The sequence below is a fragment of the Aphelocoma coerulescens genome, chromosome 5 (genome assembly GCF_041296385.1).
Source record: "Aphelocoma coerulescens isolate FSJ_1873_10779 chromosome 5, UR_Acoe_1.0, whole genome shotgun sequence".
In the NCBI taxonomy this organism is placed as follows: domain Eukaryota; kingdom Metazoa; phylum Chordata; class Aves; order Passeriformes; family Corvidae; genus Aphelocoma; species Aphelocoma coerulescens.
Window position 1 is genome coordinate 15,843,096 of NC_091019.1, and position 14,016 is coordinate 15,857,111.

The window sequence follows — 14,016 nt, forward strand, 5'->3', positions numbered from 1 at the left end:
ACAAACAGACCTGGATTCTGACCTACATACAAATCAACAGTAGTGCAGTGGAAATTGCATAAAAAAAAAGTGAACGCCATGTACTTAAACACAGTCTTTAGGAGACAGTAACATTATAGTAGAGTTAGACAGAACAGCTAATAAAGGCATGCAGAATGCCACCTTTCCAATGCCAGCATTATGAAAGACCTATAATTAAGCATTACTGGTAGCATCAGCCTTTTACAATTTTTCTTAGGTTGTATGCTACAAAAGGCTGATGTTCCACAAATTGAAACTGTGCTGTTCAACCACCTCAGGTATGAAATTACCATCTCTTGTAGAAGTCATGTATTGCAGAGAGTCCACAAAAAAGATTAAAGAAAAAAAAAAAAAACCTCCCACTCATCAAAATGTCCTACTTTGCACCAAGAATTCTTCATCTTAAAAATTACAGAAGTTATAAAAGGAAGACACACATTCCTCCCTGGTATACAATATCAGGTTTGCAGAAGAGCGTTTCACTACAACTGCACCAGTCTAAGCTGCACTGCTAGAAAGTAAAACTACCCTAATGGAGATTTTCAGCCAAACAATTGAGTAAAAAATGGCCTGAACAAATCCTCCTCATTTCAGACAATGCTTGAAAAAAAGCCCAAACCGTGTAACAGTGCTAATACAGACCCCAAGAACTGCAGAGGCAGCAATATACCATCCTAGTATCCATCTCCCAGCATGACACACTGCACAGAACAAGGGAGCAGGAAAATGTCCCGTGTCCTGCATGGGAAGCCACAACAAGGCAAATTCAGGTTCAGGCACAGTTCCTTCATGTCTCTTAAATGCCCAACCTTAGCATGGTAAACATGGCAGTTTAAATAACACCAAGCAGCAAACCCCAGGGAGAGAATGGTGTGATTTGCATTGATCCAGCATTTCATGAATGCAAAGCAACTATCAGATAATCAGAGGACTGCCAAAAAAAAATAAAATTCCATCCAAAAAACTATGGATGTTGCAATGCTAAAACACCTCTCCACATTGCCCTTCCTACTGCAAGACTTTTTTTTAAAGCTTCTGAATATATGCAATCAAAGCTGAGACCGAGAGCAGCATGCTTTGAAAACCAAATGACAACCTCATCTGGAGCTTCCAGCTCCTTCATTATCCCACTTCATATTTTATACAGTCCTGGGGTAGTTTTCCACAATGTTTTCTAGGTATGCATTAATGACAAGCCTTGCATTTAACATTCCACAAATACAACTGAACTCCAGCTTTCTTCACTGACACCAAGATTCAGCAGAATAAGGTTACTTTAACAATCCTCTCTCTCTCTCTCCAGGTTGCTGGACTGGAATGAGAATGCCTTGCTCCTACCAGTCAGCCACACCAGTCTTCTGAATCCTTCACAGGGTAAAGTTAAAAGGCCCTTATGACCACCAACTCTGTCTATTTTAACAGTTACTCCGTTCCAGTATCACTGAAAAGCTGCAGTTTTGTCCTTTCTTGATTTCTAATAACACTTATGCAACTCCAAATAAAACAAGGGTTCAATTTAGCTTATATATTACTGTGCTGTAACAACAGAGCACTCCAGTTTGAGACTGCACTTTGTCACTGTTTTCTGCAGAACTACTGGACCTTGGAGTTGCTGACCAGCAGCCAACATTTCACATTCCCCAATTTCCAACAGACAAAGTCTCCTGAAACTGGGTGAATTCCAAGATATGCCACTAAGGGATGTCAGAGTTTAAATACATGCGTGCATAACTAAGTAAGTAAATAAATAAATAATATAAGCTCTGTTTCCATAGCAATTCCATCAGGCCCTCAGTCTTGCTGCCTTGGAAAACATCTGCAGAGGGCTCTGAGATGAAGTAAGTGCCACTGACCCTTTATCTCACACTTCAGTGAGTCCTTGCAGAAAGATTTAGCAGATCATCTCGCCACGGCATCTGGCAGTCCGTGCATTCTGTCGGATGCTCCAGTGTCCAAGAGTTGAAACCCAGTTCTGGATTTCTGCCTTTTCTTTCTTTGGAAAACACAAAAGTGTGTGAGCAGAAGCACAGCCTTTGCCCATCCTGGTCTTTCAAAAGAGCAGAAATCAATAGCTTATCCCTCTGGAAGGGTTGTGCACATGGTGAGGACCCAGTCTGTCCTGCCCAGTTTTGGAAGGGGCCATGGTTTTGTTGCACTCAGGTCCAAATAACTGGGATGGTCAGAAACTAAAGGCCCAGTACAGCAGAAAAACAGTGACTGAAAGATGGCAGGAAATAATCTCAGAGAGAGAGAGGCTGTTAGAACAATTCTGCCTACATGTTTGATGTGATGCTAGAAAATCCCAGGAGCAGCATGAAACTCAGTCAGATTTAATAAAGAAATATAACTTTATAATTCATGAAAATTGAATTATTGAAGAGCATGCATACATATTAGCAATCTGCTCAGCACACTGAAGTGTCCTGAAAATCCAGTAAGATTCATTTTTACTCCTATTTGATCAAGGATTATACATCTGCCTGGCATCTTGGCTATGGCTCTGACCCACTTAAAACAAAAAGCAATTTTACACTATATATAATATTGTAAACAGCCCTTCAGCTCTGCAGTAATGGTCTCATCCAAATTCAGCTGACAAATCACACCTTGTATGTATTTCCTTGCAGATAATTATGCAGGGAAAATCCATCCTTCTATACAGAACTCGAACAATCCACCCATTAGAATTTACTAGCTGTTGGGTTTAAGAAGTCAAGCCTATAGTTACCTATTGTAAAGACTCATATCAGTTGCCTGGACCAACGCCCACAGAGACTTAAGTATTATCTTTAGATAGCATTATTTTCAAGTTTATAGTAAGTCAGGCTTACTATAGTGCTGCATTTCATAACAAAGATGAAAACATACGCAAGAATTTTTAGTATTCTAAGCTTTTCATAATCTCTATTCCTTAAACATTTCAAGAGAAACCCAAGACCAATCAGGTTTTAAGGATGAAGCTTCATGATCACAGGAACCTCCACAATTTACTGCTGAGATGAAGGCAGAAGATTCTGTAAGTCAACATCTTGCAACATTTTACTGTAATTCCACATGGGCTGATTTCATTTTAAGTAAAATCTGAAAAGACTTAATTCAAATAACACTTTTTACAGCAAGTACTTTGCCTTTGCTCTTTGAACATGCAAACTGCTTGTATTTCAAGAAGCCATTGCAAGAAAAAAGAATTAAGAAGAAATATTTCTAATTAGAATGTGCAAGATGCATGTAGTCACTGATTTTATTTAAGGGTTTTTTTAAAAAGAAAAAGTCTGACACAGTAAAGCAGCTCTATTGTTTCTGCCTGACGAACAAGGCAATGCTTTTGTTCCTTCCTGACACTACTTCATAAAGGAACATTTTTTATGAAAATAACTTTTTTACCAGGACAAAGGTCCAAAATCTCCCCTAGCACATCCCTGCAGCCCAGCACTAACTGCACCAAGTATAGCTCATCAAACAAGCAGACTCATACTACCACTAAACCTTAACATGCTGTTTCAGAAGTGTCACCTTTGCATTTTCTATTTTTGTTGCTTTATGATAACCCATTACTAAACAGCAGCACCCAAAATCTCTATGTGAAATCAGGGACCTTTGCACAAGCAAAATGAATATACATAGGCAGGGAAAATTCCTGAGACAAACAGTTCACACTATAAAAAGATGAGGAATTGGATAAGAAATTGTTCCTCCCATTTAGAACACTGAACCAGAAGCAATGGAAAATTAGAGGTGGTATTTTCATCTTGAGTTTCTTCTGCCATATTGTGAACTCCAATTCAAAAACAATGGATGATTAAACCAGATAGAAAGAAAAAAAATACACCATACCAGACTACTCTTAAGATCACTCATATCTTTTCCATACACTCCTGCTGTGAAGAAAGCTGCTATGCTGCTGTGTCAAGACAAACAGGTTATGGGATCCTTAAGAGCAGAACAGACTCAAAAGAACAAGAATGGGTGTAATGTGCCATTTGAACACTACAGTCTCCAAAATAAAATTCCTGTAAAGAGATAGCACTTGGCTGACTGGATACCATCTGTCATATTCACCCAATTACACTTCTCTGTAAAGTCTCTGTAGTTCCATAAAGCCCAACTGCTCTAGATAATGTTACTGTTAAGCCCTTAGGAACGAGCTTCCCGCAGCACTGATGAAATGCTACTGTAAAAGCCCATTAACAGGGTTAGGGACCTGCAGGCTGAACTCATGCTTCAGGGGGAATGGCACACATTTAGGTTCTTCAAACAAGTGAAATTCAACCAGTTCCTACCCAGTGAAGTCGGCAAAAATGCCAACACCTGTAAATCGCCACACCCCACATAAAACAAGGTCTGCTCCCCCCTGAACGCCATATGCTGAGCACACCAGAAACCACTTGGGAGAACATTATTGTATCAGGCACACAGGCTAACCAAAGACTTATAAATGAGACAAATCACTCTGAAAGACTGCAAGGGCTCCCCTCATGCCAGGAATCATCAAGGCTTTCTCACCCTAAAGCAGCTGCTCAGTCACCTGATTTAGAGTGAAACTTGCAGCTGCTGTCTTTACAGTAAAATAGGTGACTGCTCTCCTGGGCCACCTAAGCAAGCAGCAGTCTGGATATTGAGGAGCAGCCCAAGGACACTGAGTATTATTTTGCCCTTCTACTGCCAACAGCAGCAACAGCAGCTCTTGGATTTCTCCTGTGCCATGTTCACAGGACAGAGAAAGCAACAGCCTACCCTTACAGGACACATCTCAGTTACCACTGAACTGACCAGGAAAGTACAGACACCAGGGACTCCTGAAGAAATGGAAATTGCGTTTCTTTAGGTGAAGCTTCAGAGGAAAAGTGTTTCACTGTAAAACTCACATAATAAATAAAAGCATGCCTGGCCAGGTGTACAGCATCACCTCCTCTGCCTGTGCAGAAGACCCTTAAAGAGAATAAAAATAATAAGGCAAAAAGGATAGGGGGGAAAAAAAAGCAGAAACATGAAATAGATATTTATATGAGAAGTATCAGCACCAAGCCAGCCACAAAACAGAAGATGCAGAGGATCATACACTGTGCTGATGATCCAAATGGCACTACAAGTAATGCCTGCAGGGCAGATGGCTGATAGCAGAGACTGCATGTGTAGTTGCACAAATAATTACAGAACCAAATGCTTTATTTTCTTCTCAAATCCTGGATGGCAAACTAGTTTAAAAATCAGCAAATTAATGAGACCTTCCTGAAAGGTTGTTGGTACTATTTGCTCCAGTAAGGTTTATCTAAATGTCCTTTGTACATTAAGATCTATGACACTCATTATGTCTGGCAACAGTTCTGCAGATTAACTGAGAGCAAATGTAACAACAGGAACACATTCATAAATTTTTTTCTTAATTCCATGTAGAAAATTGTTAAGATTAACTCCAGCCAAATCCTCAGAATGGCCACACAATTGTCAGAGATCAGGCTGGGAAAGCTAAAACCCTGACAGAATTAAATCTGGCCAGAGATGTCAAGGGCAACAACACAAGCTTCTATAGGTACACTGCTGAGTAAAGGAAGACTAGGGAAAACATGGACCCTCTCCAGAAGGAAATGGAAGACCCAGTTACCCAGGACATGGAGAGGGCTGAGGTACTCAATGACTATTTTGACTCAGACTTCATTAGCAAGTGCTCCAGCCACACAGCCTGAGTGCAGAAAGCAAAGGCAGGGACTAGGAGAATGAAGCTCTGCTCTCCATAGGAGAAAGTCAGGTTTGAGACCATCTAAGGCACCTAGAGGTGCAGAAGGCCACAGGACCTGATGAGATGCATCCACGGGTCCTGAGGGAACTGGCAGAGGGAGTGGCTAAGCCACTAACAATTATATTTGAGAAGACATGGCAGTCCAGGGAAGTTCCTTTGAACTCAGGCACATGGAAAATGAGGGCATGACTGGTGACAGCAAACATGGTGTCTGTAAGGGCAAATCATGCCTGAAATATCTGGTGGCCTGCTATGACAGGGCTGCAGCATTGCCTGTGGATGAGGGAAGAGACACAGACATCATCTACCTGAACTTTTGCAAAGCATTTGACACAGTCTTGCACAACATCCTCGTCTCTAAACTGCAGTGGCATGGATTTAACAGATGGAGCACTCAGTGGATAAGGAACTGCCTTGATGGCCACACTCAAAAGAGTTGTAGTCAATGGTTTGATATCCAAATGGAGACCAGTGAGGAGTGGCATTCCTAAGGGTCGGGATTGGAACTGGCACTGATTAACATCTTTGTTGGTGACATGGACAGTGGGATCAAGGGCACCCTCAGCAAGTTGGCTGACAACACCAAGCTGTGTGGTGTGGGGACACACTGGAGGGAAGGGATGCCATCCTGACAGGCTGGAGAGGTGGGGCTGTGTGAACCTCATGAAGTTCAACAAGGCCAAGTGCAAGGTCCTGCAGCTGAGTCAGGGCACAAGCACAGGCTGGGAGGAGAAGGGATTGACAGCAGCCCTGAGGAGAAGGACTTGGGGGTGATGGTTGATGGGAAGCTCAACATGACCCAGGCATGTGAGCTCTCATCCCAGGAAACAAAATGTGTCCTGGGTGGACCTGTTGGAGCAAGTCCAGATGAAGGCCAAGAAGATGATCAGAGAGATGAAGCACCCTCCTACAAGGAAAGGCAAAGAGAGTTGGAGTTGTTCAGCCTGAAGAAGAGAAGGTTCAGGGGAGACCTTGTTGTGGCATTCCAGTGCCTGTAGGAGCCTAAAAGAACAATGGAGAGGGACATTTTACAAGGGATAAAACAGGTCAAAGGGGAATGGCTTCAAACAGACAGTTGGTTTAGATTGGATATTAGGAAAAACATTTTTACTGTTTGGGTGGTGAGGCACTGGAAGAGGCTGCCCAGAGAAGCTGTGGATGTCCCATCCCTGGAAGTGTTCAAGGCCAGGCCGGATGGAGTTTTGAGCAACCTAGTCTAGTAGAAAGTGTCCCTAACCATGGCAGGGGAGTTGGAACAAGATGATCTTTAAGGTCCCTTCCAACCCAAACCATTTTATGATTCTGTAACAGCATTTTGATCTGTTTTAATTAGAACAGTTCATCAACATAGATCTCCAATTGTTACGACTTTAGGAGTATATGAAACCAACAGCAATTGTAGAAATCAAACCTTCTAAATGTTTCACTCAGACTAAGTTTTTTAAAAACCCATCAGAGTCAGGTATAATATATTGCTTGATGCACGTATTACAGGATATATATATAAAAACAAACACTGACCATTCTTGAGCAAATAACCCAAGAGACTCCCAGTGTGAAGAGAACAACAGGAGCCCTGCAGATACTTCAGACATGCTTTGAAGTAATGAGATCCAGCTTTGAGTTAAATCAGAACAAAACTGTAGTCAGAGAGAAAAAGAAACTACAGTTTAGGATCTGAAATGCCTAGGCTGACAGCTTTCAGTGAGGATGATAAGAAGCCAGAAAAAGATCTAGTGAGATGAAAAGCAAAACTATTCCCTACAGCACATTGCATGTTTTGAAATAACTGAACTACAGGGCTGCCACTACTGCCCTGGAAAGATCAGTTGAACTAATATTTGTACAGATTCATTCTCTGCAATTACACAGAACTGAACAAGATAGCAATGGCAGCAAATTGCAGGTAATGAAAATATCACCTACAGGAAGAGGGATGGCTGGGCTGTTTCTTGCCCTCCCTCAACACACACAAACTCTGAACACAATGTCAGAGAAGGAATCTATGTCCCAAAAGAGAGAGGTGAATTTAATAAACATGAATGATGGAGCAGTAAAACACAATAGCCTTTGAGTGATCTATGCTAAAATTGTATTTAAAGTAGTTTGATGAGAAGTGCCTGAATAGGAGCAAATTGGGAAGGGAAAAAAACCACTGTGACCTGGAGGTACACTACCTGCAATGCAGATGGATCCAGATGACAAATGACATGACTTTCAGGAAGTGCCTTTATCGAAAACACATCGCTGCCAGCCACTGGAAAGATCCAGGTTTCTCTCTCAGTACCAAAACCCAGCCAATCTCAGTTGTTAAAACAGTAAAACATATGCACAAACAAACCAAACCCATTAATGTACAAAGCATCCAACCACAACTAACAGTAAATTAAATGGGCAGAAACTAGGGAAAAGTATTGTCTGGATAAGGACACTGCACTTACACATACATACACTGCAGAACAAGAGTTCTCTGCCTGGACCACAACAATTCTCCCACTCCAGTACTGCTGACCAGGTAAAAGATGTCACCTAGAACAGACCTCTGCTTTTTTGACGTGGAAAACACTGTGAGCCACTGTGATGAAGAGAAAACCTGCACAAGATGACTGCTGGCTCCTTCCCTTCCCTGTCCTATACCTGTTCTATGAAACTTGGTTTCGTCCAGTTGGCATCTCCTGGGCCTATTTTACATCAAACAGTACAACCTTCCAAGACACCTGTAAAATGAGAGTAACAAACAAGTCTTAACTCCTCTTGGAAACACCTTTGTGAAGCAAGAATGAAGCCTCACAGGTGCAGCAATTAACCTAGAAACAATGCTGGCCTTTAAAATAATAGCATAATTGTGAAGTGTTTAACAAACAAAACGCTGATGCCAACCATAGGGTCACTGCTGCAGGTGTTCAGTGAGGCTTCTCCCTGCAGTAGGTGTGCAAACACAGGCATGAATATGTAGATCGAACATGCTGCTGCTGAAATGGATTACATTTGAGGTAATTCACTAGTGCAGCAAAGCATTAACAGATCCCACTGCCTGTGTATGTGTTTAGGACAGGACTGGAAAAAGATGGAGCTGTATTTACTGGATTTTTAAAGGAATAGTAAAATTAAGCTATCAATCTGTTTAAAATGTGGGGGCAAAAGAGACTAGTTTACCTTTGCTGCTCCAACAATCAAAACTGAAGAAAAATACAGTTAGAACTGTAATTCTGATAGGTGCTAGTGAATTGAAACAGCCAAGCTCCCTTTTCCTTTTTACAGGTGGTTTTACAGTTTCTATGGAATATAGTTTCTAAGGGAAGACATGCCATTTCATGATAAATACTAACCGTGAAACAAAATATTTTGTCACTTCTCCCCCCACACATACTATCTTTATAATCCAACCTAGTACTTTTTTGCTGGAACTGAGGAAAGTAGATTTTTCTTTTTGGTTTGAGTTCTTTCTCTGTGTTACCTTCTATACTAGTAGTAAATACTGACAATCCTGGACATCATTTTCAGAGGAAAATGAGTTTGTCAGATCCTGGTGCCCAAGTACATGATATGGATTTCAAGACTGGCAAGATATTGATGGCTATCAAAAGCAGCAAATACCATTTGGCCTATATTTTGTACCCTATAATGAAAACTAAGTCCTTATTTCTCACAGCACTCTGTGCAGATGAGATATTCCATACAGCCCAATCTTCACACCTGGGCCCTGAATCCCTGAAACCATGAATTCAATCTCATGAAAATGTTCCCACTAACTTCACATTGCATACAAAGATGCGAATGTATAAATCCCTCCAGGTTGGGTTTTTTAACTATAAACTTCTGAAGACAGAGGATTGTTTTCACAGTGTGCAAACACAGTGCCTGCACAGAAAGAGACTCTTTCTCAGATTTTAATAAATCTTAGAAAACCATAGTAGTAATAAGGTTGGGATGGTGATTCCCGCCCCCCCCCCACTTTGTTTTTTTTAAGACAGAGGTATTCAATCCTGGTGATGTCTACAGCATTCGAAGATAATTTCAAAACAAGTTACATATTTAATCTTTTCCAATTTATCAGTTCCCTGTGTGGATGATCCTGTGAGTAACAACCTGAGGGGCATTGTTCTCCATTTCAAAACTGAGTTAATCTCTCTCCTTTGCTTCTGTGTGCAGCCAAGTGTGGGTAGATGCAATCTACTCTCAACACCTAAGAAGCAGCAGGAAAACTTTACAAAACAATCAGAGAGTTTTCTGCAGCTGTGAACCAACCTTGTTTCTGTACAGTGAAAGCCTATTTTCTAGCTCTGTTTTCCAATATGCCCTTTAAAGGCCCCTTCCAACATTATTGGAAAGCATATCAGCTTTTCTTTCCTTTTGTTACATTAAATGTTTTTCTCCACATCTCTGCCCAACTCCCAGCCAAGGGAGTTTACTTTCTCTAGTAAAAATAATTGTAGAGAGAAAATAAGCAGGAGGGGAAAAACATAACATGGGATAATTCTATACAGAATCACATGTCATAGGTTGTATTAGGAAAAGCAACAAATAGAACTTCTTGACACATTTTGGGAAAAAAACCTAAGTTGTCCCATTAAACCCATATTTATATATTCTAGCTATATTAACTCCAAATATGCTGGCATGCTTTTCTGTTTCAAATTGAAGAAAATATAGTCCTTTTAATAGCAAAATGCATTCCCTACATTTACAAGTACTTGGAAGTGTCACATCAAGTAACTGTCTCAGTATTCTCATGCAACATACCTCTGTTTGTAGCATACTAAGTTATGTACATTGCATAAAATGCAATCATCTTTATTTTTCATAAACATTAACCATGCTCACCAATTTGAATTTATACACCTAGTTTAGCATATCAGCTTTAAGTATTTCAAATAAATTATTCAAATTTAAAACAGGTTAGGTATTTGTTACTGCAATATTTTTAGTTCAACGTTCATTATGAATCATCAGAATCCCAACTATACTTCTTGACTACTCTGTGACCATTTTGGTTACACCTGACAATCATCTTCACCTGGTTCTCCTTAACTGCCTCCAATGAAATTATCATTTAGTCTAATAATTACTCTGGATTATTCTCTCAACACTTCATAGTACATTGTGTGGCACTACAAAAAGCTAAGTGAAATGCCTTGCTACAGAGACGTATAAATGGAAAAATATTAAAAAAGCACTTAATTATCAAGAAGTATGATAACTTGAGAAAAGTAATACATTATCTGCTCTATCCAGCTTGATGTCTCAACAGAAACCAGACAAGACATTATTTCCTCATATTTAAGCATATATGCATACATATATGTGAGTATATATATATTTTTTTTTTTAAATGGAAGAGAAAATCTGGAAAACTACTACTTTTTTTAATACAGTCTGGAAAATTATCACCATTAACTGGTATGACTCAAATACTGGATTGTTTCAGTATTGGGCAGTTAATTGATATAGCAATTCCTTTCAGGGCACACAATTTTGCTCTATGAGATATATAAAACATGCAGAAATGAGGGCTGCCAGCAAGAAATGAGAATTTCGAGAAAGGCTGTGGCAGAGGAGTCATGACAGCCTGCAAACTCACAGCTTCAGAGAATGTGGAATCCATGTCCCCAAAAAGCTTCGGATTTCCAGCTGCAAATCTCCTCTGCAGTACGCAACTTATAGCTGACACAGTTATCAAATTACTGAAAAATTAAGAGCAAATGATCATGACCCAACTAATTCATATTTCTAACTGCAACTACCTTTTTCAAATTATTGTTCTGGGCTTCAAAACACTGTCACATGAATAGTCTGCATGGTACTGTTTGAGAGCAAGGTCAGTCCCCCAGGCAAGACATTTCAGACTCATTTTCACTGCATTTGGATCAGACTGGAAACAGGGTCTGATATATACTCACCACCTAATTTTTAGGGTTCTGATCCTGAACTGACTAACATAACTTATTATTGCTGGACATAAATATTGCCATCTAGACCTGCTCAAATGGCTAAGTATTTGCACAATGAAAGCTTATAGCACACGGAATGGTAAACACCAGAATAAAAGGTTGATAAAAAAATCATTCATTTTTATCTTTGCTTTCTAAACTGCTTGTCAAATACTCACCACTGCCATCAAGCAGTAACCAAAGAGGAATAAAAAAAAACCCAAAAAAACGCCACTAAGATGCTTAAAATGCTTTTTATTATTGTTTTGAAAACTCCTGAGATTTGCACAAATATATTACATGCAAAAAGAGTAACCTTGCCTTTGAAATAAAGCATGCATAAGACAATTAGATTTAAAAAGCTGTGTCAACTCTAAAAGTGTTTCTTTTTCTTAAACTGGCAAGCAGCTGTCATTCATGACTGTAACAATATATCCAAAGGAATTAGATGAAAAAGATTTTAGCATTTATCCAATCTACAATTTTTTTAACTGTTTTACTTGAGTTAAGCTTTTTTTTTCACCATGTGCCAATGCCTAAGCAAATGGGGTACCATGTTTTATAAACTGATGGACAGCTCTCACGCAAAGCCACAAGCATCCTTTGCTGTTCATGTACTGCTACAGATTTTCAGTATAATATGACCTCTCAAAATAGATAAAGGACACAATACCAGCATAATATCCAAGGAATTAAGCAGTGTAATTCTCATTAAGGTTGTGCCACTAATCCCTGCACATTCTCTACCGAAAATTTATGCTCAAATTATATATTTCCAGATACTGGTAGAAATTATAGTACTCTGGAATCAGATTATAATTACATAGGATTGCAAATTGTACATTTGTCAGTTCCTAGAAACAAAATGGATAGCCAAATCTGCAATTCCAATGGCTGCTTTCATGCTAGATATAGATACTGCAGTTCATTTACCAATTAAGACAAAAACTGTTTTCCTTGTCTTTTTCTTCTTTTTCCTCTAAGATCCAGGCATATTATCAACCCACACAAAGACAGGGATAAGAAATAACATAGGAAAAGCCTACTGACTCTACAAACTGCATAGAACAGACAAATTCTCCTCTTTAAAACGTAACTCAAATGTTTGAGCATAATTGGGTATCACTGGGTTTGGGTACTTTTGGGGGTTTTTTGTGTTATTCCCTTTGTTTTTTAAAGGAAGATGAATGATAGTATCATTTTGAATTTCAGCTTGTGAATTCAAGGTGTGGAACTTACATGAATCTCCAATATGCAATGATATTGTGACAAGTACTGCTTCCTATGTAGTTACAATTTAATAAAAATCTTCAAGATAGAAAGAATAACCAGAATGTAGAATTTAGCAAATGTCACTCTTCACGTATTCAGAAAAAGTACAAATTGTTTCCCACCCCAAATGTTTTGATTATAAAATACAGCACAAGTCTGTTTAAAACCACTTCAATTTCTGATTTCTAAACCAGCACAGCTTTAGAGAGCTACCCCTGATACAGCCATACCCTTGGAGCAGATTTGTTTAAGCATGACAGAAACAGGTCCTGAGGTAATTCAAGATACTACAGGTCTTGGATTTTGTGCTTTCCATTTTTCAACAAAGAGAACAAGCCTAATCTAATTTGCTCCTGCGTGTCATTTAAAAATGCAACTAAACAGATCACAGCTGAAGTAGATCAGATTAACTGCTAAAGAAAGGCTTTGTTGACAAACTGCACAGAAAAGTTTACTAACACCTTTTGTGGATACAAAAGGCACAGCAAAAATACACAAACCTACTTGCCAGGAGGCTGTCTTGTGTTTAACTTGCAAAGTGAAGGCTGGGAGAATAAGATGTAAAGCATTTTTATCGAACAAAGAACTGTTCAGGTGCTGTGGCATCCGTAGCCAACCATTACAGGAAAGGGCTTTCACCAACCTTTTCAGATCTTTTTAATACATTGCTGAAGTTGCCATTTTAATTATTCCTCTTCACCTGGTAGAATGCCTGTTAGCAACAATTACAGCAAAAGGAATCTCCACGGGGCACTGATGTGCTATGTACAGCCTTGTCTCTGGACACACCTGTAAGCCCGTTACTTCCCTTCTGTGAAACATTTTCAGTTTAAAAGGGTAAAATGTAAGCAGAAATATGTGATTATTAGCTTGGTTGCTGATTTCCTAGAACAGGAAGCAGATCGTACCATACAGGTAAAATTAAATTCAAAATATTTGGGTCTCTGTCATAGAAGGATTAAAGTTATCTATCTCCCATGAAACATGTATGTTAATGTCACATATTCTAGGAGGCAGGGAACCTCTGGAAGTTTCAGGAAGAATTCTCATTTCTGC

At 39.5% G+C, this 14,016-nt stretch overlaps 1 protein-coding gene across 13 annotated transcripts in view; it reads right to left on the minus strand.

Annotated features, from left to right (window-relative positions):
* Positions 1–14,016, minus strand: part of TUB (TUB bipartite transcription factor) — a 110,066-nt gene that overhangs the window by 37,582 nt on the left and 58,468 nt on the right. The window contains exon 1 of one of the 13 annotated variants that reach the window (XM_069016821.1): positions 3,856–4,198. The exons of 11 other annotated variants lie outside the window; for them this stretch is intronic. Coding sequence is in view for 1 of the 2 variants with exons in the window: in XM_069016815.1 (XP_068872916.1) it covers positions 3,851–3,879 (29 nt within the window). In the remaining variant the exon portion in view is untranslated. Of the gene's footprint in view, positions 1–3,850; positions 4,199–14,016 lie in introns of those variants that run through there. One more of the 13 variants, XM_069016815.1, reaches the window with a different exon arrangement.